Consider the following 26300-nt stretch of genomic DNA (forward strand, 5'->3'; position numbering starts at 1 on the left):
CACACACACTTGTGTATGAGTTCTAGTGTCCTGGATGTTAACTTTCCCAGTCAGTGTTGTGTTGTACCTGAGCGATGTGTGGTGATGAAGTCAGCAGGTGAGTGTAGCTCCTCTCCGCTACCTGGTGTGTGTGTGTGTTTCTCCATGCCGCTCTCACTGCAGGACTGAAATCACAATCTAAATAGAAAACCCGGTGTGTGTGTGTGTGTGTGTGTGTGTGTGTGTGTGTGTGTGTGTGTGTGTGTGTTTTCCGCAGCGCGCGCTACAGCCCGCCTCCCGCTTCAAAACTACTGCACCCGGAAGTGTTCCAGCAACACTTCCGGGTTTCACCGAAAGTTAAAAAAAACTTTTCTGATTATTTGTTAAAAATTTACAGTAATAAAATAATAATAATAATAATAATAAAAAAAAACATTTTTTGTGTGTGTCCTCTCTGTATTTCAGTGTGTGTGTGTGTGTGTGTGTGTTTGTCCTCTGTATTTCAGTGTGTGTGTTTGTAATCTCTGTATTTCAGTGTGTGTGTTTGTCCTCTCTGTATTTCAGTGTGTGTTTGTCTTCTCTGTATTTCAGTGTGTGTGTGTGTGTGTGTTTGTCCTCTCTGTATTTCAGTGTGTGTGTGTGTGTGTTTGTCTCTCTGTATTTCAGTGTGTGTGTGTTTGTAATCTCTGTATTTCAGTGTGTGTGTTTGTCCTCTCTGTATTTCAGTGTGTGTTTGTCTTCTCTGTATTTCTGTGTGTGTGTGTGTTTGTCTTCTCTGTATTTCTGTGTGTGTGTGTGTGTGTGTGTGTGTTTGTCCTCTCTGTATTTCAGTGTGTATGTGTCCTCTCTGTATTTCAGTGTGTGTTTGTCTCTCTGTATTTCTGTGTGTGTGTGTGTTTGTCTTCTCTGTATTTCAGTGTGTGTGTTTGTCCTCTCTGTATTTCAGTGTGTGTTTGTCCTCTCTGTATTTCAGTGTGTGTTTGTCTTCTCTGTATTTCAGTGTGTGTGTGTGTGTGTGTGTGTGTGTGTTGTCTTCTCTGTATTTCTGTGTGTGTGTGTGTTTGTCTTCTCTGTATTTCAGTGTGTGTTTGTCCTCTCTGTATTTCAGTGTGTGTGTTTGTCTTCTCTGTATTTCTGTGTGTGTGTGTGTGTGTTTGTCTTCTCTGTATTTGTGTGTGTGTGTGTGTGTGTGTGTGTGTGTGTGTGTGTGTGTGTTTGTTCTCTCTGTATTTCAGTGTGTGTGTGTGTGTTTGTCTCTCTGTATTTCAGTGTGTGTGTTGTCTTCTCTGTATTTCTGTGTGTGTGTGTGTTTGTCTTCTCTGTATTTCTGTGTGTGTGTGTGTGTGTGTGTGTGTTTGTCCTCTGTATTTCAGTGTGTATGTGTCCTCTCTGTATTTCAGTGTGTGTTTGTCCTCTGTATTTCAGTGTGTGTGTGTTTGTCCTCTCTGTATTTCAGTGTGTGTGTTTGTCTTCTCTGTATTTCTGTGTGTGTGTGTGTTTGTCTTCTCTGTATTTGTGTGTGTGTGTGTGTGTGTGTGTGTGTGTGTGTGTGTGTGTGTTTGTCTCTCTGTATTTCAGTGTGTGTGTGTGTGTTTGTCCTCTCTGTATTTCAGTGTGTGTTTGTCTTCTCTGTATTTCTGTGTGTGTGTGTGTTTGTCTCTCTGTATTTCTGTGTGTGTGTGTGTGTGTGTGTGTGTTTGTCCTCTGTATTTCAGTGTGTATGTGTCCTCTCTGTATTTCAGTGTGTTTGTCCTCTGTATTTCTGTGTGTGTGTGTTTGTCTCTCTGTATTTCAGTGTGTGTGTGTGTGTTTGTCTCTCTGTATTTCAGTGTGTGTGTGTGTGTTTGTCCTCTGTATTTCAGTGTGTGTGTTTGTCTTCTCTGTATTTCAGTGTGTGTGTTTGTCTTCTCTGTATTTCAGTGTGTGTGTTTGTCCTCTCTGTATTTCTGTGTGTTTGTCTTCTCTGTATTTCAGTGTGTGTGTGTGTGTGTGTGTTTGTCTCTCTGTATTTCAGTGTGTGTGTTTGTCTTCTCTGTATTTCAGTGTGTTTGTCTTCTCTGTATTTCAGTGTGTGTGTGTTTGTCTCTCTGTATTTCAGTGTGTGTGTGTGTTTGTCTCTGTATTTCAGTGTGTGTGTGTTTGTCTTCTCTGTATTTCAGTGTGTGTGTGTTTGTCTCTCTGTATTTCAGTGTGTGTGTGTTTGTCTTCTGTATTTCAGTGTGTGTGTTTGTCTCTGTATTTCAGTGTGTGTGTGTTTGTCTTCTCTGTATTTCAGTGTGTGTGTTTGTCTTCTCTGTATTTCAGTGTGTGTGTGTGTGTTTGTCCTCTCTGTATTTCAGTGTGTGTGTTTGTCTTCTCTGTATTTCAGTGTGTGTTTGTCTTCTCTGTATTTCAGTGTGTGTGTTTGTCTCTCTGTATTTCTGTGTGTTTGTCTTCTCTGTATTTCAGTGTGTGTGTGTGTGTGTGTTTGTCTCTCTGTATTTCAGTGTGTGTGTTTGTCTCTCTGTATTTCAGTGTGTGTGTTTGTCTCTCTGTATTTCAGTGTGTGTGTGTTTGTCTCTCTGTATTTCAGTGTGTGTGTTTTGTCTTCTCTGTATTTGTGTGTGTGTGTTTGTCCTCTTTGTATTTCAGTGTGTGTTTGTCTTCTCTGTATTTCTGTGTGTGTGTGTGTGTGTGTGTGTGTTTGTCCTCTCTGTATTTCAGTGTGAGACAGAGAACTGCACCCTGGTTATATAATGACAGAATTCTGCTTGATCTTCTGAATAGCGTGTGAGTGCTCTTTGAGGACCATGATGATATCAGAAGTTCCTCTGCCTCAGCATCAGTTCTTTTCACTGGTACAGAGACAGACAGAGGGCAGGTGTGTGTGTGTGTGTGTGTGTATAAAGTCCCACACTTGCGCCCTGCAGCTCACACGGCCACACTTCAGCACACGGGGTAAAATCACAGCCCAGGGTTTATTTAGTTCCAAAAGTTTTTTTTTCTCCAGACATAAATACAAACAGGAAATGCAACAGCGGACATTTTTCTTTTGTAAATAGAATAAAAAAACGCTTATATACAGTCCAATATATTACACACACACACACACACACACACACACACACACACACACACCTCTTTCAGCAGTTCTACAAAGGGATAATGAATATGCATAAACACCCCATCCGGCTCTGCCTACCCTCATCATGTCTACCCCCTCACCCTGGTTACCATCACCATGGAAACAGCACACCCGCCATTAATAAGATTTTCATGATTCATCATTTTAACCCAAAAACAAAGAAAGTAACAGAAGTGAAGCGAAGCAGAAATTAAAGTAAGATTACAGGTTGTTCTCGGTCTGCTGAAGTGTTCTGTTCCATTAAAAAGAAAAGTGAAATACAAATCAGCACCAAGTCACATGTTCACACATCTGGTAGAATTATAGATTTAATAGATATATAATAATATATTATCATTTTATCATGAATAATAAAAAGTTAAATCTGAGAGGCAGTGATCATGTGTGAAAAAAACACAAAAAATTAGTAAGAGGTGCTCCAGCGCTAACGCAGCTAACACACACACACACAGGCACCAGATTAGCACTGATCGCTAAATCATCAGTCACTTCAGGAGACACCGGATTCCCAGTCCCTTTAAAAACATAAATATAAAATCTGTTTTCCCATTTTGATTCTTACACTCAAGCTTTAAGCCCCACCCCTTACATGTAAGCCACACCCCCAAGTTGTGTCAAGTAGGGCGTTTTTTCACATCACCTATTTTCCCCATATGCACGTTTAGCGCACCTGCTGGCTAAACACTTCCGTTACGTTAGCTACATTAGCGCTGAACAATAGTTTCCTCTCAGCTGACGAACGACCCAAGTTCAGAAACGCAGCATCATCTGCTCCTGACTGAAATGTTCCTGATATTAATAAAAAGAATAATAATGATGATGAATAAACTTCTGCTCTGGAGTGTTGTTACTATGGTGACTGAGACTAGAGGACAATAATGTGTGTGTGAGAGTTAGAAAGTGATTTCATTTGCTTTATAAACTTCTGATTTACAGCTGATTGTCTTTATAAAATCATCTAAACATCAAAAAAAGTTTCTCTACAAGTTATAAAAACTAAAAAGGAAAGGCGCCGGCTCCATAAGCTCCGCCCACACGCTGCCAACAACAACATAGGCATGAAATAGGAAGTGTAGCCTCGTCACACGGCTGGAGAAGAGGAAGTGAGTGGAGAACATTGGCCATGCTTCTCAATCTCACAACCACTGCATCAGAACATCGACACGTTCAGCACCTACACACACACACACACACACACACATAAAATCTTGATCTGAACAGAAGGCAGAAGGACAGAGAGATGATGACTATGTAGGAGATAAAAAAGATAGATAGAAAAGGATAGATGAACTGAATCATGAATAGAAGGATAGAGAGGTGGATAAGAGAAGGAGTAATGATAGAAATAGATAGATAATGATTAAGAGGTGATGTATAGAGGGATGATAAAGGTATGACAGATGGAGAGAACAGTAGGTGATAGAGAGATGATGAATAGAAAGAATGACTGAGTGGACGAGTGAAAACTTACAGAGTCGTCCATGATGGAGGCAGGGTCAAAGTAATCGGGTTTCAGCTCCGTCCTCTCACGCCGGTTTTTAGACGCCAGCTGGAGACACACACACACACAGTTTAAGTCCATACACAGAGAGTCTGAGTTGTGAGCTGCAATTGGTTAATAGCAGTGAGCTGCGACATAGTGAGCTGCAATTGGTTAATAGCAGTGAGCTGCGACATAGTGAGCTGCGATTGGTTAATAGCAGTGAGCTGCGATTGGCCGCACCAGGTCGATGTCCATGGTATCGAAGTCCATGCCCTCATTCAGGTCTTCCAGTCGCTGCTCTGAGGACATCATCACATCTTCTACAATCGGCTCTTCATCATCCTCCATCAGACCTGCACTCCGCCGACTGTAAACAAAAACTACACCAATAACTCAGAGTAGAGACCTGCACTTCTACGGGAGTAGCGCAGGACCCGACACAAATGATTTATTTGGTGAATACGTGGGCAGTAAAATACTCGTGTGTGTGTGGGTTGCAGGAGAATAAAATCATTTGCGGGACTCCTGCAAAATGGTCTTTAAAATTTTGAAAAAAAAGAAAAAATTAATTGCTAAAAACAAAAATGTATCTACTGCATAAAAGCAAAAATGGCAAATAAAAAAAAAATTAAATGATGTTCTGAAGCGAACTCTGGTGTGGTTCATGTGTGGTAACTACTAGAGCACACCGGGGCACAATGTCTGAAGCGCAGGACAGGAGAATCACTGAGTGCTCCAGATATCACTTCATTAAAGAAAGGAACAAAGAACACAAAAAAAACTCTGGCCTGTTTTTTTATATCGTTTCAGTAATAATATATATTTTTGCATGAGCAGGACTTGATATATCCGTCCCGTGCAGGTCTCTAAATCAAAGTCTTTAAATGTGTGTGTGTGTGTGTGTGTGTGTGTGTGTGTGTGTTTACATGGTGTGCTGCATGTGACTCCTCATCTTGGCGTTTTGGATATTCGCTCTCTCCTGCTGCTGCCGCTGTGCTAACATCCACGCTACCTGTGTACTACACACACACACACACACACACACACACACACACACACACACACGTTACTTGTAGTCAATGTGTGTGTGTATGTGTGTTTACTTGTAGTCGATGTGTGTGTGTGTGTGTGTGTTTACGTGTAGTCGATGTGTGTGTGTTTACTTGTAGTCGATGTGTGTTTACTTGTAGTCGATGTGTGTGTGTGTTTACGTGTAGTCGATGTGTGTGTGTATGTGTTTACTTGTAGTCGATGTGTGTGTGTGTGTGTGTATGTGTGTGTGTTTACGTGTAGTCGATGTGTGTGTGTGTTTGCTTGTAGTCAATGTGTGTGTGTATGTGTGTTTACTTGTAGTCGATGTGTGTGTGTGTGTGTGTGTGTGTGTTTACTTGTAGTGATGTGTGTGTGTTTACTTGTAGTCGATGTGTGTTTACTTGTAGTCGATGTGTGTGTGTGTGTGTGTGTGTTTACGTAGTCGATGTGTGTGTGTATGTGTTTACTTAGTCGATGTGTGTGTGTGTGTGTGTGTGTGTGTGTTTACGTAGTCGATGTGTGTGTGTGTGTGTTACTTGTAGTCGATGTGTTTACTTGTAGTCGATGTGTGTGTGTGTGTGTGTGTGTGTGTGTTTACGTAGTCGATGTGTGTGTGTATGTGTGTTTACTTGTAGTCAATGTGTGTGTGTGTGTGTGTGTGTGTGTGTGTGTTTACTTAGTCAATGTGTGTGTGTATGTGTGTTTACTTGTAGTCGATGTGTGTGTGTGTGTATGTGTGTTTTCTTGTAGTCGATGGGTGTGTGTATGTGTGTTTACTTGTATGTGTGTGTGTTTACTTGTAGTCGATGTTTGTGTGTATGTGTTTACTTGTAGTCGATGTTTGTGTGTATGTGTGTTTACTTGTAGTCGATGTTTGTGTGTATGTGTGTTTACTTGTAGTCGATGTGTGTGTGTTTACTTGTAGTCGATGTGTGTGTGTTTACTTGTAGTCGATGTGTGTGTATGTGTGTTTACTTAGTCAATGTGTGTGTGTATGTGTGTTTACTTGTAGTCAATGTGTGTGTGTATATGTGTGTTTACTTGTAGTCGATGTGTGTGTGTTTACTTGTAGTCGATGTGTGTGTGTGTGTTTACTTGTAGTCGATGTGTGTGTGTTTACTTGTAGTCGATGTGTGTGTTTACTTGTAGTCGATGTGTGTGTGTTTACTTGTAGTGTGTGTGTGTGTACTTGTAGTCGATGTGTGTGTGTTTACTTGTCAATGTGTGTGTGTATGTGTGTTTACTTGTATGTGTGTGTTTACTTGTAGTCAATGTGTGTGTGTGTATGTGTGTTTACTTGTAGTCATGTGTGTGTGTATGTGTGTTTACTTGTAGTCGATGTGTGTGTTTACTTGTCGATGTGTGTGTGTTTACTTGTAGTCGATGGGTGTGTGTGTGTGTTTACTTGTAGATGTGTGTGTGTGTGTTTACTGTAGTCGATGTGTGTGTGTTTACTTGTAGTCGATGTGTGTGTGTGTGTTTACTTGTAGTCGATGGGTGTGTGTATGTGTTTACTTATAGTCGATGTGTGTGTGTTTACTTAGTCGATGTGTGTGTGTGTTTACTTATGTGTGTGTGTGTGTGTGTGTTACTTGTAGTCGATGTGTGTGTATGTGTGTTTACTTAGTCGATGTGTGTGTATGTGTGTTTACTTGTAGTGTGTGTGTGTGTGTGTGTTTACTTGTGTGTGTGTGTATGTGTGTTTACTTGTAGTCGATGTGTGTGTGTGTGTGTTTACTTGTAGTCGATGTGTGTGTGTGTGTGTGTTTACTTGTAGTCGATGTGTGTTTACTTGTCGATGTGTGTGTGTGTGTGTGTGTGTGTGTGTTTACGTGTAGTCGATGTGTGTGTGTGTATGTGTGTTTACTTAGTCAATGTGTGTGTGTGTGTGTGTGTGTGTGTGTGTGTGTGTGTGTGTTTACTTGTAGTCGATGTGTGTGTGTATGTGTGTATGTGTGTTTACTTGTATGTGTGTGTTTACTTGTAGTCGATGTGTGTGTATGTGTGTTTACTTGTAGTCGATGTTTGTGTGTATGTGTGTTTACTTGTAGTCGATGTGTGTGTATGTGTTTACTTGTAGTCGATGTGTGTGTGTTTACTTGTAGTCGATGTGTGTGTGTTTACTTGTAGTCGATGTGTGTGTGTATGTGTGTGTTTACTTAGTCAATGTGTGTGTGTAGTGTGTGTGTGTGTTTACTAGTAGTCGATGTGTGTGTGTTTACTTGTAGTCGATGTGTGTGTGTGTGTGTTTACTTGTAGTCGATGTGTGTGTGTGTGTGTGTGTGTGTGTGTGTGTGTGTATGTGTGTTTACTTGTAGTCGATGTGTGTGTATGTGTTTACTTGTCGATGTGTGTGTGTTTACTTGTAGTCGATGTGTGTGTGTTTACTTGTAGTCGATGTGTGTGTGTATATGTGTGTTTACTAGTAGTCGATGTGTGTGTGTTTACTTGTAGTCATGTGTGTGTGTGTGTGTGTTTACTTGTAGTCGATGTGTGTGTGTATGTGTGTTTACTTATAGTCGATGTGTGTGTGTATGTGTGTTTACTTGTAGTCGATGGTGTGTGTATGTGTGTTTACTTGTAGTCGATATGTGTGTGTATGTGTTTACTTATAGTTGATGTGTGTGTGTATGTGTGTATGTGTTTACTAGTAGTCGATGTGTGTATGTGTTTACTTATGTGTGTGTGTGTATGTGTGTTTACTTGTAGTCGATGGGTGTGTGTATGTGTGTTTACTTGTAGTCGATGTGTGTGTGTATGTGTGTTTACTAGTAGTCGATGTGTGTGTGTGTTTACTTGTAGTCGTGTGTGTGTATGTGTGTTTACTTGTAGTCGATGGGTGTGTATATGTGTGTTTACTAGTAGTCGATGTGTGTGTTTACTTGTAGTCATGTGTGTGTGTGTGTGTGTTTACTTGTAGTCGATGTGTGTGTGTGTGTGTTTACTTGTAGTCGATGTGTGTGTGTATGTGTGTTTATGTGTGTGTGTGTGTGTTTACTAGTAGTCGATGTGTGTGTGTATGTGTGTTTACTTATAGTTGATGTGTGTGTGTATATGTGTGTTTACTAGTAGTCGATGTGTGTGTGTTTACTTATAGTCGATGTGTGTGTGTATGTGTTTACTTAGTAGTCGATGTGTGTGTGTTTACTTATGATCGATGTGTGTGTATGTGTATGTGTTTACTAGTAGTCGATGTGTGTGTGTATATGTGTTTACTTAGTCGATGTGTGTGTGTGTGTGTGTTTACTTGTAGTCGATGGTGTGTATGTGTGTTTACTTGTAGTCGATGGTGTGTGTATGTGTGTGTTTACTGTAGTCGATGTGTATGTGTGTGTGTGTGTGTATGTTTACTTATAGTTGATGTGTGTGTGTATGTGTGTGTTTACTAGTAATCGATGTGTGTGTGTGTATGTTTACTTGTAGTCGATGGTGTGTGTATGTGTGTTTACTTATAGTCGATGTGTGTGTGTATGTGTGTTTACTTGTAGTCGATGGGTGTGTGTATGTGTGTTTACTAGTGATGTGTGTGTGTGTGTGTGTTTACTTAGTCGATGGTGTGTATGTGTGTTTACTTGTAGTCGATGTGTGTGTATGTGTGTTTACTTGTAATCGATGTGTGTGTGTATGTGTGTTTACTTAGTCGATGGGTGTGTATATGTGTGTTTACTAGTAGTCGATGTGTGTGTTTACTTATAGTCGATGTGTGTGTGTGTGTGTTTACTTGTAGTCGATGTGTGTGTGTGTGTGTGTGTTTACTTATGAGTCGATGTGTGTATGTGTGTTTACTTGTAGTATGTGTGTGTGTATGTGTGTTTACTTGTAGTCGATGTGTGTGTTTACTTGTAGTCGATGTGTGTGTTTACTTGTAGTCGATGTGTGTGTGTTTACTTGTAGTCGATGTGTGTATATGTGTGTTTACTAGTAGTCGATGTGTGTGTTTACTTGTAGTCGATGTGTGTGTGTGTCGATGTGTGTGTATGTGTGTTTACTTGTAGTCGATGTGTGTGTATGTGTGTTTACTTGTAGTCGATGGTGTGTGTATGTGTTTACTTGTAGTCGATGTGTGTGTGTATGTGTGTTTACTTATAGTCGATGTGTGTGTGTATGTGTGTTTACTTGTAGTGTGTGTGTGTGTTTACTTAATCGATGTGTGTGTGTGTGTGTGTGTGTGTTTACTTATAATCGATGTGTGTGTATGTGTGTTTACTTATAGTCGATGTGTGTGTATATGTGTTTACTTATGTAGTCGATGTGTGTGTATGTGTGTTTACTTGTAGTCGATGTGTGTGTGTATGTGTTTACTTGTAGTCGATGTGTGTGTGTTTACTTATAGTCTATGTGTGTGTGTGTGTGTTTACTTGTAGTCTATGTGTGTGTGTGTGTTTACTTATAGTCGATGTGTGTGTATGTGTGTTTACTTATAGTCGATGTGTGTATGTGTGTTTACTTGTAGTCGATGGGTGTGTGTATGTGTGTTTACTTATAGTCGATGTGTGTGTATATGTGTGTTTACTTATAGTCGATGTGTGTGTGTATGTGTGTTTACTTATGTCGATGTGTGTGTGTATGTGTTTACTTGTAGTCGATGTGTGTGTGTATGTGTGTTTACTTGTAGTCTATGTGTGTGTGTGTTTACTTATGATCGATGTGTGTGTGTGTGTGTGTGTTTACTTATAGTCGATGTGTGTGTGTATGTGTGTTTACTTATAGTCGATGGTGTGTGTATGTGTGTTTACTTATAGTCGATGTGTGTGTGTATATGTGTTTACTTATGTCGATGTGTGTGTGTATGTGTGTTTACTTGTAGTCGATGTGTGTGTATGTGTGTTTACTTATGTCGATGTGTGTATGTGTGTGTGTTTACTAGTAGTCGATGTGTGTGTGTTTACTTGCAGTCGATGTGTGTGTGTGTATGTGTTTACTTAGTCGATGTGTGTGTTTACTTATGTCGATGTGTGTGTGTATGTGTGTTTACTTGTAGTCGATGGGTGTGTGTGTGTTTACTTGTAGTCGATGTGTGTGTGTATGTGTGTTTACTAGTAGTCGATGTGTGTGTGTTTACTTGTAGTCGATGTGTGTGTGTATGTGTGTTTACTTGTAGTCGATGTGTGTGTGTATGTGTGTTTACTTGTAGTCGATGTGTGTGTATGTGTGTTTACTAGTAGTCGATGTGTGTGTGTTTACTTGTAGTCGATGTGTGTGTGTATGTGTGTTTACTTGTAGTCCATGTGTGCGTGTGGCTGCTGTAACGTGTTGTGCTGTGATTGGTTGCTCATGGTGTACACGCCCACGTATCCCTCCTCTGGGCGGGGCTTTTTAGTTTCCCGCAGTACGGTGGCGGTCATGTGGGGTGATGACATCACTGCAGGTGGTGACATCATCATGGGAGTCTGAGGCTGCTGCTCACGAGTCATCCATACACTCGCATCAGTGCTGCTACAGCTACTCTCCTCTGAGACAGAGACAGAGAGAGACACAGAGAAAGAAAGAGAGAGACAGAGAGAGAGAGAGACAGACAGACAGACAGAGACACAGACAGACAGACATACACAGACAGACAGACAGACAGAGAGAGAGACACACAGAGAGACAGATGTGTAAGATGTCAGTAGTGTAACAGTGTGTAAGACAGTGTGGTAGTGATGAGACAGAAATGAGACACACCCTCAGGCAGCTTCCTCTTGGAGGGGGCGGGGTTTACTCTGGGCTTCCTGCTGCGGGTGGAGCCTCGGCCACTGACACCGCTGAGGACAGACAGCGTGTCATCATCTGCCCCGGCCTGCAGGGAGTTCCTGTAGGAGATGAGGGGCAACCAACACTCCTCCCTCTGCAGGGACATCTGAAACGTCATGAAGCGCTCCAGGTACATGTGTCTAGAGCACACATACACATCAATATAACCTAAGCAATATATGATGTAATTGTGTGTGTGCGTTGTGTTGTGCTTGTGTGGGTCTTACACAGTCCTGCGGTCCTGGCGCAGCAGTTTGGACGAGAACTCACTGAGGATGTCCAGGAAGGCAAGGTTGAGAGGGGGTGTTCCCTCACCCTGAGGACTTGGCTCCTTAAACGCAAACTCTATACCATCCCTGTAACACACACACACACACACACACACACACACACACACAAGAAATTGATACCTATAAACAGTGTTGTGGAGAGACTATACTAAAATTAACTACCTTATGATGTCACATCCTCTCCGTGTTTAATCTTATTTAAATTAAATGTATAATTTTTGAAAAACCTGGCAGCAATGTGAAGACTCGAGTGTGTGTGCGCGCGTGCATACTTGTGCAGCATAGCGATGGCTTCACGAGTCTTTAGCTGGTCCAAGCCAAACGTGAGGGAGAACCGGCGGGCAAGTTCTTTAATTCCACAGAACACCGCAGAAGAACGATCAAAGTTACAGCCAAGCTCACTGAGCATCTCATTAAACAGCTGCAACACACACACACACACACACACACACACCATACATTACATTCATCGTATTATATTTATATTAGTGTAAATAAAGATTTGACTTGAGAAATTGAACTGTTAAAGTAGGAAAGGTTGTGTGTGTGTGTGTGTGTGTGTGTGTGTGTGTGTGCACGTGTGGGTTTGTTTATACCTGCTGCAGGCTGAGGATGAGGGTTTTGGCACACTGAATCTTATCGATCTGTCTCGTCTTACTCATTGTCTCCTTTATGATGTCACCATAATCATTATAGTACTGAAGAAAAAGAGGGGCAGAGTTAATGAAGGCGTGTGTGTATAGTGTACACTGTGTGTGTGTGTGTGTGTGTGTGTGTGTGTGTGTGTGGTTGGGGTGGGGGGGGGGGGGCAGTTCTCACTCTCATGTACTGTTTGAAGATGTCTGCTCCGGTGCTCATCTCCACTACATTATAAATGATCAGTTTACAGTACGCTGCTAACAGGTTTCTGCGCTTATGTAGTGCCTCGATCTTTCCTGCTTCATCATCCTGCTGTCCATCTGAAACACACACACACACACACACACACACACACACACACCAAATGATCGAAACCTTTCATGATGCTCTCATTAGTACATCAAAGCTTGACTGTGAATGCTGCATTGGCTGGGGTGTGTGTGTGTGTGTGTGTGTGTGTGTGTGTGTGTGTGTGTGTACATGTACCAGTGCTGCCATCATCATCCTGCTCGATGAAGACGTGATTAAGGACGAAGTTGAGCAGGTCGCTTTGCAGGGACGAGTCTGGACTGAAGACCAGAGGCTCCATTGCATCCCGACCTGACGCCATGATCTGATGACTGAAGATCATTAACGCATCACACAGGATAGTGAAGGCCTGAGGAGTGTATACACACACACGTACGCACACGTGCACACACACAGAGTATGTTTAGGTCAGCAGTGTGAACTATCTTCTCAGAGCGTGCACACACACACACACACACACACACAGAGCCTGGAGCAAATGCTGTATAGCACTGCACAGGTACACGTCTATCAAACACTCAAAATGTGCAGTGGGTAAAGTGGGCAGAGCCACACGATTGCGCCGCCATGTTACACCTGCCCTGAGCTTACCTGTTCTTTAACAGCCATGCTGAGGCTGCTGAGGTACCGCTGACACATCAGGAAGAACGCTCGCGTCTGCTTCCTCAAGGTCACCAGGTCACGCTGAGAGAGACACAGTGAGACGGTTAGACCCACAGTGTGTGTGTATGTGTGTATGAGAGAGAGAGAGAGAGAGAGAGAGAGAGAGAGAGAGAGAGACCTTTGAGGAGATGCCCTCTGAGACTTTTGCCAGGTTCCACAGGATAACGTAATGAGTGCACTGCATAGCATGCACCACTATCTGCACGCACACACACACACACACACACACACACACACACACACACAGAAAAAAGTATAAAATATTAAATACAATGCATCCTCTGTCTGTCTGTGATCTGTCCCTCCGTCTGTCTGAACATTCCTCTTTCCACCTGTTTATTTGTGTATCTTTATTTATATACATATCTTCCTGTTTCTTTCCCTTGTGTGTGTGTGTGTGTGTGTGTGTGTGTGTGTGTGTGTGTGCGCGCACCTGTTCAGGCATGTCTCCATTCTGCAGTCCTGTGTTCAGCAGCCTGTAGTTACAGCTGAATAGATCCCATTTTGTCAGGTCATGGGCACTAGACACACACACACACACACAATTGTAATACTGCACACACAATATCTTATTTAGCAAGTGTGTATATGAGTGTATTTACTTGTGAAAGGCTGTAATTCTCTTGAGCGTTGATAAAACCTGAAAGGTGTCGTCTTCATCAGGCTCCTCCCCCTAAAACACAACAGAGTGGTTTAAACACACACCCTGACCCCCACATACCCCAACACGACCTTAAATACCACTTCATGCCACCAGACCACCTCACATACCCCCCCCACATCCATACACGCCCCCACAGGCCCCTCCACACACCCTCACATGCCCACAGAGGCAGCACCTCGTTGAGGAAGTCGTCGAGCAGGCGGTTGAGCTTGTCAATCTGCTCGTCCATCAGCTGGCTCAGTGTGATGTCCACACGGTTGTAGATGGTGAACTCCTCATTGCACAGAGCGTGGAACGTCATGGAACACGCCTCCAAAACACCTGTATCTGTGTGCTTTTCCACCACATCTCGGATCTGACGCAGAAGTGCATCCAGGTGCTGCAGGTCACACACACACACACTTTATACACTTAAATTGTCTTTATGCTAATTGTTACTTGCTACACTGAATAAAAGATTAAATAAGCAAAAGGCATGTCTGTGTGTGTGTGTGTGTGTGTGTGTGTGTGTGTGTGTGTGTGTACCTTCTCCAGCCGGCCCGTGGTATAGATCTCTAGATCAAAATACTGTGGTAACTGCAACAGGTTTGTTACCTTCTCAGCATCTACGCAGTACTGACACACACACAGTTTTGTTAAAAATGATGCGGGGAGAAAAGCAGAGAATACAAGAGACAAAGTGTGTGTGTGTGTGTGTGTGTGTGTGTGTTACTTTAGCCAGGAGCAGCGGAAGAGCCACAGCAAAGATCTCTGTGATTTTGGTCCGATCATCTAGCTGTGTTTTCTTTTCCTTTGCCGTCAAGACCTGAAAAACAAAGTGCTGACATGAACACTGTGTGTGTGTGTGTGTGTGTGTGTGTGTGTGTGTGTGTGTGTGTGTGTGTGTGTGTGTGTGTGTGTCTCACCCTCTTCCCTGTGCCACGCCCAACGGGTGGGTGACACTCACATGCCTGTCTGACAGCACACAGCATGATCTCAATCAGAGCCGTCTCCTGTCTGTCTGTTAGAGCTGTCTCACACACACACACACACACACACAGGACAAATTCTAAACTGACACACTTTAACTGTGTTCCTCAATAAAAATTGAACATATTTCAGAATAAACACGGTTTTAGTGTGTGTGTGTGTGTGTGTGTGTGTGTGTGTGTGTGTGTGTGTGTGTGCGCATGTGTAAAAAACACACCTTCCTCTCCAGGAAAAGGTTCATCCAGTAGAAGGCTGATAAAACTCTCCCAGTCCTTTAACAGTTCTGACCCACACTCCCACAAACTGTCCACAAGGTACGCACCATGTTCATGTAGCTGCGCACACACAAACACAAACGCGCACACACAAACACACACACACACACACACACACACACACAGGTCTTATAGCTGTGCACACAATTAAACAAAAAAAATGTGGTTTATACTTTCTTATTGGAACTGCACAAAGTTATCTTTTGAAGTCAGGAACACACACACACACACACACCTCACTCTCCAGAAAGAAGAAGACTGTGGTTTTGATGAGGTTTGCATTCAGACATTGTCGCCCTCTCCTCGGTAGCCCCTCCTCCTCCGGACCCCGCTGACTGAACAACCTGTGCGCGATAACGCACACCAGAGTGAAAGAGACAAAAGCACTTAAATACGTGTGTGCGTGTGTTTCTACACAGTTTCCACATGGTGATGCTGCTGAGCCACACGTTAATCTCACACCAGAGAACAGTTCTACAAGTTTAATGGACAGTGTAAGTGAGGAGGCGTGGCCTCTGTACCTGTCAGTCATAATAAAAAGGTGTGGCGTAAACATTGTGCAGTCTGGAGTCATGTGACCTACTTTTTATAGAGGAACTCCCCCGCTGCTACGGCGATGGGGCGGTGGGCGGAGTAAACCAGATGATATACACTCTCACAGTCCTCAGCCGTCAGCACTTCATCACTGCTCCTACACACACACACACACACACACACACACACACACACACACACACACACACACACACGTATTAGATGTTCACCATAAGATGAGGTTATAGTGAGAGGTCAGAGGTGAACACTGTGAGGACACTCACTGCAGGACGAGTGTGAGCAGTTTAATGGCCTGAACTGCAACATCATACTCTTTATCCAGCGCCATGGACACAATTCGGTCCTGCAGAGGTCAAAGGTCATGGACATTTGTTACAAAGTAGGGTTGTTTTTAGTCACAAAAGAGTGCGTGTGATTGTAAATGATAAGAGTACTCATAATGCACTTTGGAAAAAGGAACCACCCTCAGAATTAAAACTTTCCTCCTGACCACTAGAGATCACCGTGTCCCCATCCCCATTATCTCCCCTAACAACACTCTACACCTGTGTGGTTTAGAACACAGCCAAATGCAGGTGTTAATGGTGCTAATGGTCCCAGTGAAATCACCTTAAAGCGGCTGGTGAAGAGTTCCAGTCTGGTGTTCAGCTCTCGGTTATAATACAAACCCTGCAGAGCAGTGAGACACTTCAACCGTACCTCTCCCTGCTGCTCAGAGCGAGAGAGAAGGGGAGAGAGAGAAAGAAAGATAGAGGGGGAGTTAGAGAGAGAAGAGGGGAAGAGAGAAAGAAGGAGAGAGTGAGAGAAGTGGAAAGTAAAAAAGAAGTGGGAGGGGAGAGAGAGAGAGAGAGAGAGAGAGAGAGAGAGAGAGAGAGAAGGGAGAGAGAGAAAGAAAGATAGAGGGGAGTTAGAGAGAGAAGAGGGAAGAGAGAAAGAAGGAGAGAGTGAGAGAAGTGGAAAGTAAAAGAAGTGGGAGGGGAGAGAGAGAGAGAGAGAGAGAGAGAGAGAGAGAGAGAAGGGGAAAGCGAGAAAATTGGTGAGGGGGAGAGGAAAAGGACATTGTTAGTTTCTTCAGAATAAATAAATGACAATATAACTGAGACAGACACACACACCTTATCATGCATGGTCCAGCCCACATATTTCAGATAGCTGTCATTCAGAAAGGCATCGCTGTACATCTTCATCCACACACCAATCTCCTCAATACAGATCGCTCTGATCTCCGCTATCGAATCTCTTGATACACACACATACATATTTTTTTAGCATTCAGATAAAAATCTGACCAATTCCTCCTGAATATTCCTCCTGTCTAAAAATAATTTGAGGGGGATTGTGCCAAGGGGGACTGTGTAGAAGGGGATTGTGTACCTGTATCGATGGACAAACACGCCTTTAAAGATAGCATTCATCATGTTTTCAATATCATCCTGATTCTCCTGGAGCTGTGAGACACACAAACACACATATCAATCTTTAGTAACTCATCTAGTTGGGGGGTGTGTGTGTGTGTGTATATATATATATATAAATAAAATACACACACACACACACACACACACACACACACACACACACACACACCTCCTTGCGTTTCTGCAGTAGAAGCTCCAGGCGGTCGTTAGCTCTCTTCCCCAGACTCTTGTTGCGTTCGGTATCGTACTGTCTCTGTGTGTTGTCCATGTTGATGCTCAGATTCAGAGCAACGTTTACCAACGCTGTCATCAACTTCATCGCTGTCACACAGACACACAATAACTTTACAGACATGGAATAATTTGAGGATGAGGTATATATGTGTGTGTCTCTGACCTGCACGAGTGGAGGTGTGTGTTTGTGTGTGTGTGTGTGTGTGTGTGTATATGCGTCTCTGACCTGCAAGAGTGGAGGTGTGTATATGTCTGTGTGTGTCTGCATCTCTGACCTTCGAGAGTGGAGATGTGTGTGTGTGTTTCTCTGACCTGCAAGAGTGGAGGGGTTTGTGTGTGTGTGTGTGTGTGTGTGTTTCTCTGACCTGCAAGAGTGGAGGTGTGTGTGTGTGTATCGTCTCTGACCTGCAAGAGTGGAGATGTGTGGTGTGTGTATATGCGTCTCTGACCTGCGAGGGTGGAGGTGTGTGTGTGTGTGTCTGCATCTCTGACCTTGAGAGTGGAGATGTGTGTGTGTCTGTGTGTATGCGTCTCTGACCTGCGAGTGGAGGTGTGTGTGTGTGTGTGTGTGTGTGTGTGTGTGTGTGTGTGTGTGTGTCTGTATGCGTCTCTGACCTGCACGAGTGGAGGTGTGTGTGTGTTTCTCTGACCTGCGAGTGGAGGTGTGTGTGTGTGTGTGTGTGTGTGTGTGTGTGTGTGTGTGTGTGTGTGTGTGTGTGTGTGTGTGTGTGTGTGTATATGTCTCTGACCTGCAAGAGTGGAGTGTGTGTGTGTGTGGTGTGTGTGTGTGTGTGTGTGTGTGTATATGTCTCTGACCTGCAAGAGTGGAGGTGTGTGTGTGTGTGTGTCTGTATGCGTCTCTGACCTGCAAGAGTGGAGGTGTGTGTGTGTGTGTGTGTGTGTGTGTCTCTGACCTGCAAGAGTGGAGATGTGTGTGTGTGTGTGTGTGTGTGTGTGTGTGTCTCTGACCTGCAAGAGTGGAGATGTGTGTGTGTTTCTCTGACCTGCAAGAGTGGAGGGTTTGTGTGTGTGTGTGTGTGTGTGTGTTTCTCTGACCTGCAAGAGTGGAGGGTTTGTGTGTGTGTCTGTATGCGTCTCTGACCTGCAAGAGTGGAGATGTGTGGTGTGTGTATATGCGTCTCTGACCTGCGAGGGTGGAGGTGTGTGTGTGTGTGTGTCTCTGACCTGCGAGAGTGGAGATGTGTGTGTGTGTGTGTGTATGCGTCTCTGACCTGCGAGTGGAGGTGTGTGTGTGTGTGTGTGTGTGTGTGTGTGTGTGTGTGTGTGTGTGTGTGTATGCGTCTCTGACCTGCAAGAGTGGAGGTGTGTGTGTGTTCTCTGACCTGCAAGAGTGGAGGTGTGTGTGTGTGTGTGTGTGTGTGTGTGTGTGTGTGTGTGTGTGTGTGTGTGTGTGTGTGTGTGTGTATATCGTCTCTGACCTGCAAGAGTGGAGGTGTGTGTGTGTGTGTGTGTGTGTGTGTGTGTGTGTATATGCGTCTCTGACCTGCAAGAGTGGAGGTGTGTGTGTGTGTGTGTATGCGTCTCTGACCTGCAAGAGTGGAGATGTGTGTGTGTGTCTGACCTGCAAGAGTGGAGGTGTGTATATGTCTGTGTGTGTGTGTATGCGTCTCTGACCTGCAAGAGTGGAGATGTGTGTGTGTGTGTGTGTGTGTGTGTGTGTGTGTGTCTCTGACCTGCAAGAGTGGAGATGTGTGTGTGTGTGTGTGTGTGTGTGTGTGTGTCTCTGACCTGCAAGAGTGGAGATGTGTGTGTGTGTGTCTGACCTGCAAGAGTGGAGGTGTGTGTGTGTGTGTGTGTGTCTCTGACCTGCAAGAGTGTGTGTGTGTGTGTGTGTGTGTGTGTGTGTGTGTGTGTCTCTGACCTGCAAGAGTGGAGATGTGTGTGTGTGTGTGTGTGTGTGTGTGTGTGTGTGTGTCTCTGACCTGCAAGAGTGGAGATGTGCGTGTGTGTGTCTCTGACCTGCAAGAGTGGAGATGTGTGTGTGTGTGTGTGTGTCTCTGACCTGCAAGAGTGGAGATGTGTGTGTGTCTCTGACCTGCAAGAGTGTAGATGTGTGTGTGTGTGTCTCTGACCTGCAAGAGTGGAGATGTGTGTGTGTGTGTGTGTGTGTGTGTGTGTCTCTGACCTGCAAGAGTGGAGATGTGTGTGTGTCTCTGACCTGCAAGAGTGGAGATGTGCGTGTGTGTGTCTCTGACCTGCAAGAGTGTGTGTGTGTTCTTACTGAGAGAAGGTGTAGTCGTGTGCGTGTGTGTGTGTGTGTGTGTGTGTCTGTCTCTGACCTGCAAGAGTGGAGATGTGTGTGCGTTTGTGTGTGTCTCTGACCTGCAAGAGTGTAGATGTGTGTGTGTGTGTCTCTGACCTGCAAGAGTGGAGATGTGTGTGTGTGTGTGTGTGTGTGTGTGTGTGTGTGTCTGACCTGCGAGAGTAGAGGTGTGTCTGAAAGCTCGGACCTGAGAGTCAGACAGGCCGGTGAGGAGAGAGATGATGGTGTCCATCATGTACTCATCATAGATGATGCTGTACTGACACTGACGCACCAATACACCAATAAACTCACAGAAACCCCAACGGAACTTCTTCCACACAGGACCTGCCATGGTCAGGGGGTAGTCCCCGCTGTCCTATACACACATACACACACTATTAATCAAGTGTGTCTTGGTGTAGATCTGGAATCCTTGTGCAAAGGTTCTAGATTGCACAGAATAAAGGTTCTTCAGCCCTCCATTTTCAGGCTCTCCCTCTCAGCTCTCTCACCTCATCAAACTCCTCAGTCATTCTTCTGATGATCTCAGAGTTCTGCATGTGACGAAACATTTCTGAACTCACAGCACCTGAAGCACACACAGGTTATAAAGAATATTAGGTTTGTGTACAGAATTAAAGTGAAACTAATTGATATTAATTTAAAGTATTTTCTTAAGAAAAAATTCAAAAGAAAAGATAAACAAACAGTAACACCCCCCCCACCCAACACCCCCCGCCCACACACACACACCCCTACCTTTACAGCCAGAACAGTGTATGAAGAAGTTAATGAGGTCCAGCAAAGCAGCATCTCGATCACTCTTATATGCCTCAATCCAGTCATCTACCACTGACTACACACACAAAAAGAAATTATTAACATTAGTTCCTTATTATAAGCTTAACTGCAGGTCTAGACAGTGTGTGTGTGTGTGTGTGTGTGTGTGTGTGTGTACCTGTGTTGCACTCTTGCCCAATTTAATGATCTCAAACAGCGCAAGGTTCTCTGTTCCATTCTCCTGATGATGTCCATTTACTCGACTCTGAGCACGCACCACTGTCTTCTTCCCCTTCTACACACACACGTGTAAGATCAAAATCACAGGATTGCATGTCTAAAATAAATGGAGTGTAATTTAGACAGCTGATTGGCTACTAAAAGTCTACATTAGATCTCATTACCTTTCCTTTTCCTGGTTTAAGGCTCCGCCCCTCAGGATCCTCCAAATCTGTATCTGAAGAGAACTGAGTGTCTGTTTCACTACACACACACACACACACACACACACACACACACACACACACAGTCACAGTGTATGTAGTGCTGAGAGAAAATGTTTGTGTTCTTAGTGAGAGAAGGTGTAGTCGGTGTGCGTGTGTGTGTTCTTAGTGAGAGAAGGTGTAGTCGGTGTGCGTGTGTGTGTTCTTAGTGAGAGAAGGTGTAGTCGGTGTGTGTGTTCTTAGTGAGAGAAGGTGTAGTCGGTGTGCGTGTGTGTGTGTTCTTAGTGAGAGAAGGTGTAGTCGGTGTGCGTGTGTGTGTTCTTAGTGAGAGAAGGTGTAGTCGGTGTGTGTGTGTGTTCTTAGTGAGAGAAGGTGTAGTCGGTGTGCGTGTGTGTGTTCTTAGTGAGAGAAGGTGTAGTCGGTGTGCGTGTGTGTGTGTTCTTAGTGAGAGAAGGTGTAGTCGGTGTGCGTGTGTGTGTGTTCTTAGTGAGAGAAGGTGTAGTCGGTGTGCGTGTGTGTGTGTTCTTAGTGAGAGAAGGTGTAGTCGGTGTGCGTGTGTGTGTGTTCTTAGTGAGAGAAGGTGTAGTCGGTGTGCGTGGTGTGTGTGTTCTTAGTGAGAGAAGGTGTAGTCGGTGTGCGTGTGTGTGTGTTCTTAGTGAGAGAAGGTGTAGTCGGTGCGTGTGTGTGTGTTCTTAGTGAGAGAAGGTGTAGTCGGTGTGCGTGTGTGTGTGTTCTTAGTGAGAGAAGGTGTAGTCGGTGCGTGTGTTCTTAGTGAGAGAAGGTGTAGTCGGTGTGTGTTCTTAGTGAGAGAAGGTGTAGTCGGTGTGCGTGTGTGTGTTCTTAGTGAGAGAAGGTGTAGTCGGTGTGCGTGTGTGTGTTCTTAGTGAGAGAAGGTGTAGTCGGTGTGTGTGTGTGTGTGTGTGTGTGTGTGTGTGTGTGTGTGTGTGCGCATTCTTACTGAGAGAAGGTGTAGCTGGGGTGTGTGTGTGTTCTTACTGAGAGAAGGTGTAGCTGGTGGGTGTGTGTGTGTGTGTGTTCTTACTGAGAAGGTGTAGCTGGTGTGTGTGTGTGTGTGTGTGTGTGTGTGTTCTTACTGAGAGAAGGTGTAGCTGGTGTGTGTGTGTGTGTGTGTGTGTGTGTTCTTACTGAGAGAAGGTGTAGTGGTGTGCGTGTGTGTGTGTTCTTACTGAGAGAAGGTGTAGTCGGTGTGTGTGTGTGTATGTGTGTTCTTACTGAGAGAAGGTGTAGTCGGTGTGGTGTGTGTGTGTGTTCTTACTGAGAGAAGGTGTAGTCGGTGTGCGGTGTGTTCTTACTGAGAGAGGTGTAGTCGGTGTGCGTGTGTGTGTTCTTACTGAGAGAAGGTGTAGTCGGTGTGCGTTCTTACTGAGAGAAGGTGTAGTCGGTGCGTGTGTGTGTGTTCTTACTGAGAGAAGGTGTAGTCGGTGTGCGTGTGTGTTCTTAGTGAGAGAAGGTGTAGTCGGTGTGTGTTCTTACTGAGAGAAGGTGTAGTCGGTGTGCGGTGTGCGTGTTCTTACTGAGAGAAGGTGTAGTCGGTGTTGTGTGTGTTCTTACTGAGAGAAGGTGTAGTCGGTGTTCGTGTGTGTTCTTACTGAGAGAAGGTGTAGTCGGTGTGTGTGTGTTCTTACTGAGAGAAGGTGTAGTCGGTGTGCGTGTGTTCTTACTGAGAGAAGGTGTAGTCGGTGTGCGTGTGTTCTCACTGAGAGAAGGTGTAGTCGGTGTGCGTGTGTTCTCACTGAGACAAGGTGTAGTCGGTGTGCGTGTGTGTTCTTACTGAGAGAAGGTGTAGTCGGTGTTCGTGTGTGTTCTTACTGAGAGAAGGTGTAGTCGGTGTGCGTGTGTGTGTTCTTACTGAGAGAAGGTGTAGTCGGTGTGCGTGTGTGTATGTGTGTTCTTACTGAGAGAAGGTGTAGTCGTGTGTGTGTGTGTATGTGTGTTCTTACTGAGAGAAGGTGTAGTCGTGTGCGTGTGTGTGTGTTCTTACTGAGAGAAGGTGTAGTCGGTGTGTGTGTTCTTACTGAGAGAAGGTGTAGTCGTGTGCGTGTGTGCGTGTTCTTACTGAGAGAAGGTGTGTCGGTGTGTGTGTGTTCTTACTGAGAGAAGGTGTAGTCGGTGTGCGTTCTTACTGAGAGAAGGTGTAGTCGGTGCGTGTGTGTGTGTTCTTACTGAGAGAAGGTGTAGTCGGTGTGCGTGTGTGTGTGTTCTTAGTGAGAGAAGGTGTAGTCGGTGTGTGCGTGTTCTTACTGAGAGAAGGTGTAGTCGGTGTGCGTGTGCGTGTGTTCTTACTGAGAGAAGGTGTAGTCGGTGTGCGTGTGTTCTTACTGAGAGAAGGTGTAGTCGGTGTTGTGTGTGTTCTTACTGAGAAGGTGTAGTCGGTGTGTGTTCTTACTGAGAGAAGGTGTAGTCGGTGTGCGTGTGTTCTTACTGAGAGAAGGTGTAGTCGGTGCGTGTGTTCTCACTGAGAGAAGGTGTAGTCGGTGTGTGCGTGTGTTCTCACTGAGACAAGGTGTAGTCGGTGTGCGTGTGTGTTCTTACTGAGAGAAGGTGTAGTCGGTGTTCGTGTGTGTTCTTACTGAGAGAAGGTGTAGTCGGTGTGCGTGTGTGTGTTCTTACTGAGAGAAGGTGTAGTCGGTGTGCGTGTGTGTATGTGTGTTCTTACTGAGAGAAGGTGTAGTCGGTGTGCGTGTGTGTATGTGTGTTCTTACTGAGAGAAGGTGTAGTCGGTGTGCGCGTGTGTGTTCTTACTGAGAGAAGGTGTAGTCGGTGTGTGGTGTGTGTGTTCTTACTGAGAGAAGGTGTAGTCGGTGTGTGCGTGTGTTCTTACTGAGAGGTGTAGTCGGTGTGCGTGTGTGTGTTCTTACTGAGAGAAGGTGTAGTCGGTGTGCGTTCTTACTGAGAGAAGGTGTAGTCGGTGTGTGTGTGTTCTTACTGAGAGAAGGTGTAGTCGGTGTGCGTGTGTGTTCTTAGTGAGAGAAGGTGTAGTCGGTGTGTGCGCGCGCACGTGTGTGTTCTTACTGAGAGAAGGTGTAGTCGGTGTGCGTGTGTTCTTACTGAGAGAAGGTGTAGTCGGTGTGCGTGTGTGTTCTCACTGAGAGAAGGTGTAGTCGGTGTTCGTGTGTGTTCTTACTGAGAGAAGGTGTAGTCGGTGTTCGTGTGTGTTCTTACTGAGAGAAGGTGTAGTCGGTGTTCGTGTGTGTTCTTACTGAGAGAAGGTGTAGTCGGTGTGCGTGTGTTCTTACTGAGAGAAGGTGTAGTCGGTGTGCGTGTGTGCGTGTGTTCTCACTGAGACAAGGTGTAGTCGGTGTGCGTGTGTTCTTACTGAGAGAAGGTGTAGTCGGTGTTCGTGGTGTGTTCTTACTGAGAGAAGGTGTAGTCGGTGTGCGTGTGTTCTTACTGAGAGAAGGTGTAGTCGGTGTGCGTGTGTTCTTACTGAGAGAAGGTGTAGTCGGTGTGCGTGTGTGTGTTCTTACTGAGAGAAGGTGTAGTCGGTGTGCGTGTGTTCTTACTGAGAGAAGGTGTAGTCGGTGTGTGTGTGTGTGTTCTCACTGAGAGAAGGTGTAGTCGGTGTTCGTGTGTTCTTACTGAGAGAAGGTGTAGTCGGTGTGCGTGTGTGTGTTCTTACTGAGAGAAGGTGTGTAGTCGGTGTCGTGTGTTCTTACTGAGAGAAGGTGTAGTCGGTGTGCGTGCGTGTGTGTTCTTACTGAGAGAAGGTGTAGTCGGTGTGCGTGTGTGTGTGTGTGTTCTTACTGAGAGAAGGTGTAGTCGGTGTGTTCTTACTGAGAGAAGGTGTAGTCGGTGTTGCGTGTGTGTTCTTACTGAGAGAAGGTGTAGTCGGTGTGCTGTGTGTTCTTACTGAGAGAAGGTGTAGTCGGTGTTCGTGGTGTGTTCTTACTGAGAGAAGGTGTAGTCGGTGCGTGTGTGTGTGTTCTTACTGAGAGAAGGTGTAGTCGGTGTGCGTGTGTGTGTGTCTTACTGAGAGAAGGTGTAGTCGGTGTGCGTGTGTTCTTACTGAGAGAAGGTGTAGTCGTGTGCGTGTGTTCTTACTGAGAGAAGGTGTAGTCGGTGTGTGTGCGTGTGTTCTTACTGAGAGAAGGTGTAGTCGGTGTGCGTGTGTTCTTACTGAGAGAAGGTGTAGTCGGTGTGCGTGTGTTCTTACTGAGAGAAGGTGTAGTCGGTTGTGCGTGTGTTCTTACTGAGAGAAGGTGTAGTCGGTGTGCGTGTGTTCTTACTGAGAGAAGGTGTAGTCGGTGTGCGTGGTGTGTTCTTACTGAGAGAAGGTGTAGTCGGTGTGCGTGTGTGTTCTTACTGAGAGAAGGTGTAGTCGGTGTGGTGTGTTCTTACTGAGAGAAGGTGTAGTCGGTGTGCGTGTGTGTTCTTACTGAGAGAAGGTGTAGTCGGTGTTGTGTGTGTGTTCTTACTGAGAGAAGGTGTAGTCGGTGTGCGTGTGTGTTCTTACTGAGAGAAGGTGTAGTCGGTGTGCGTGTGTGTGTTCTTACTGAGAGAAGGTGTAGTCGGTGTGCGTGTGTGTGTTCTTACTGAGAGAAGGTGTAGTCGGTGTTGTGTGTTCTTACTGAGAGAAGGTGTAGTCGGTGTGCGTGGTGTGTTCTTACTGAGAGAAGGTGTAGTCGTGTGCGTGTGTGCGTGTTCTTACTGAGAGAAGGTGTAGTCGGTGTGCGTGTGTGCGTGTGTTCTTACTGAGAGAAGGTGTAGTCGGTGTGCGTGTGTTCTCACTGAGACAAGGTGTAGTCGGTGTGCGTGTGTTCTTACTGAGAGAAGGTGTGTGTGTGTTCTTACTGAGAGAAGGTGTAGTCGGTGTGCGTGTGTTCTTACTGAGAGAAGGTGTAGTCGGTGTGCGTGTGTTCTTACTGAGAGAAGGTGTAGTCGGTGTGCGTGTGTGTTCTTACTGAGAGAAGGTGTAGTCGGTGCGTGTGTGTGTGTTCTTACTGAGAGAAGGTGTAGTCGGTGGTGTGTGTTCTTACTGAGAGAAGGTGTAGTCGGTGCGTGTGTTCTTACTGAGAGAAGGTGTAGTCGGTGTGTGCGTGTGTGTGTTCTTACTGAGAGAAGGTGTAGTCGGTGTGCGTGTGTGTTCTTACTGAGAGAAGGTGTAGTCGGTGTGCGTGTGTGCGTGTTCTTACTGAGAGAAGGTGTGGTGTGTGTTCTTACTGAGAGAAGGTGTAGTCGGTGTGCGTGTGTGTTCTTACTGAGAGAAGGTGTGTAGTCGGTGTGTGCGTGTGTTCTTACTGAGAGAAGGTGTAGTCGGTGTGCGTGTGTGTTCTTACTGAGAGAAGGTGTAGTGTGTGTGTTCTTACTGAGAGAAGGTGTAGTCGGTGTGTGCGTGTTCTTACTGAGAAGGTGTAGTCGTGCGTGTGTTCTTACTGAGAGAAGGTGTAGTCGGTGTTCGTGGTGTGTTCTTACTGAGAAGGTGT

General features: G+C 44.9%; 2 protein-coding genes and 1 long non-coding RNA gene across 6 annotated transcripts in view; 1 reads left to right on the forward strand and 2 right to left on the reverse strand.

Moving 5' to 3' along the window:
• cchcr1 (coiled-coil alpha-helical rod protein 1) overlaps positions 1–245 on the reverse strand; it is an 8291-nt gene extending 8046 nt beyond the window's left edge. For all 3 annotated transcript variants that reach the window (XM_046838669.1, XM_046838668.1, XM_046838667.1), the window contains exon 1: positions 68–245. In XM_046838669.1, coding sequence (XP_046694625.1) covers positions 68–146 — 79 coding nt within the window. In that variant the 5' untranslated portion in view covers positions 147–245. The remainder of the gene's footprint in view (positions 1–67) is intronic.
• Positions 1–396, forward strand: part of LOC124378869 — a 436-nt gene extending 40 nt beyond the window's left edge. Inside the window, exons 1-2 of the long non-coding RNA XR_006924317.1 lie at positions 1–97; positions 257–396. The exon at positions 1–97 is cut by the window's left edge and continues 40 nt beyond it. This is a non-coding gene — a long non-coding RNA (uncharacterized LOC124378869). The remainder of the gene's footprint in view (positions 98–256) is intronic.
• A 2521-nt stretch (positions 397–2917) lies between these two features.
• The window catches only part of stag2a (stromal antigen 2a), a 31391-nt gene continuing 8008 nt past the window's right edge, over positions 2918–26300 (reverse strand). For both annotated transcript variants that reach the window (XM_046838650.1, XM_046838648.1), the window contains exons 3-34: positions 20818–20896; positions 20592–20708; positions 20393–20489; positions 20146–20222; positions 19805–20009; positions 17303–17454; positions 17090–17163; positions 16831–16954; positions 16325–16423; positions 15979–16058; positions 15744–15851; positions 15396–15504; positions 15103–15220; positions 14822–14925; positions 14629–14721; positions 14442–14531; positions 14092–14295; positions 13855–13925; positions 13686–13773; positions 13371–13451; positions 13181–13273; positions 12767–12938; positions 12461–12600; positions 12238–12339; positions 11914–12062; positions 11579–11707; positions 11283–11491; positions 10836–11070; positions 5513–5605; positions 4827–4953; positions 4575–4652; positions 2918–4277 (exon numbers count right to left, since the gene is read on the reverse strand). In XM_046838650.1, coding sequence (XP_046694606.1) covers positions 4254–4277; positions 4575–4652; positions 4827–4953; positions 5513–5605; positions 10836–11070; positions 11283–11491; positions 11579–11707; positions 11914–12062; positions 12238–12339; positions 12461–12600; positions 12767–12938; positions 13181–13273; positions 13371–13451; positions 13686–13773; positions 13855–13925; positions 14092–14295; positions 14442–14531; positions 14629–14721; positions 14822–14925; positions 15103–15220; positions 15396–15504; positions 15744–15851; positions 15979–16058; positions 16325–16423; positions 16831–16954; positions 17090–17163; positions 17303–17454; positions 19805–20009; positions 20146–20222; positions 20393–20489; positions 20592–20708; positions 20818–20896 — 3721 coding nt within the window. In that variant the 3' untranslated portion in view covers positions 2918–4253. The remainder of the gene's footprint in view (positions 4278–4574; positions 4653–4826; positions 4954–5512; positions 5606–10835; positions 11071–11282; positions 11492–11578; positions 11708–11913; positions 12063–12237; positions 12340–12460; positions 12601–12766; positions 12939–13180; positions 13274–13370; positions 13452–13685; positions 13774–13854; positions 13926–14091; positions 14296–14441; positions 14532–14628; positions 14722–14821; positions 14926–15102; positions 15221–15395; positions 15505–15743; positions 15852–15978; positions 16059–16324; positions 16424–16830; positions 16955–17089; positions 17164–17302; positions 17455–19804; positions 20010–20145; positions 20223–20392; positions 20490–20591; positions 20709–20817; positions 20897–26300) is intronic.

This window comes from Silurus meridionalis, chromosome 25 (assembly GCF_014805685.1).
Source record: "Silurus meridionalis isolate SWU-2019-XX chromosome 25, ASM1480568v1, whole genome shotgun sequence".
NCBI classification, from domain to species: Eukaryota; Metazoa; Chordata; class Actinopteri; order Siluriformes; family Siluridae; genus Silurus; species Silurus meridionalis.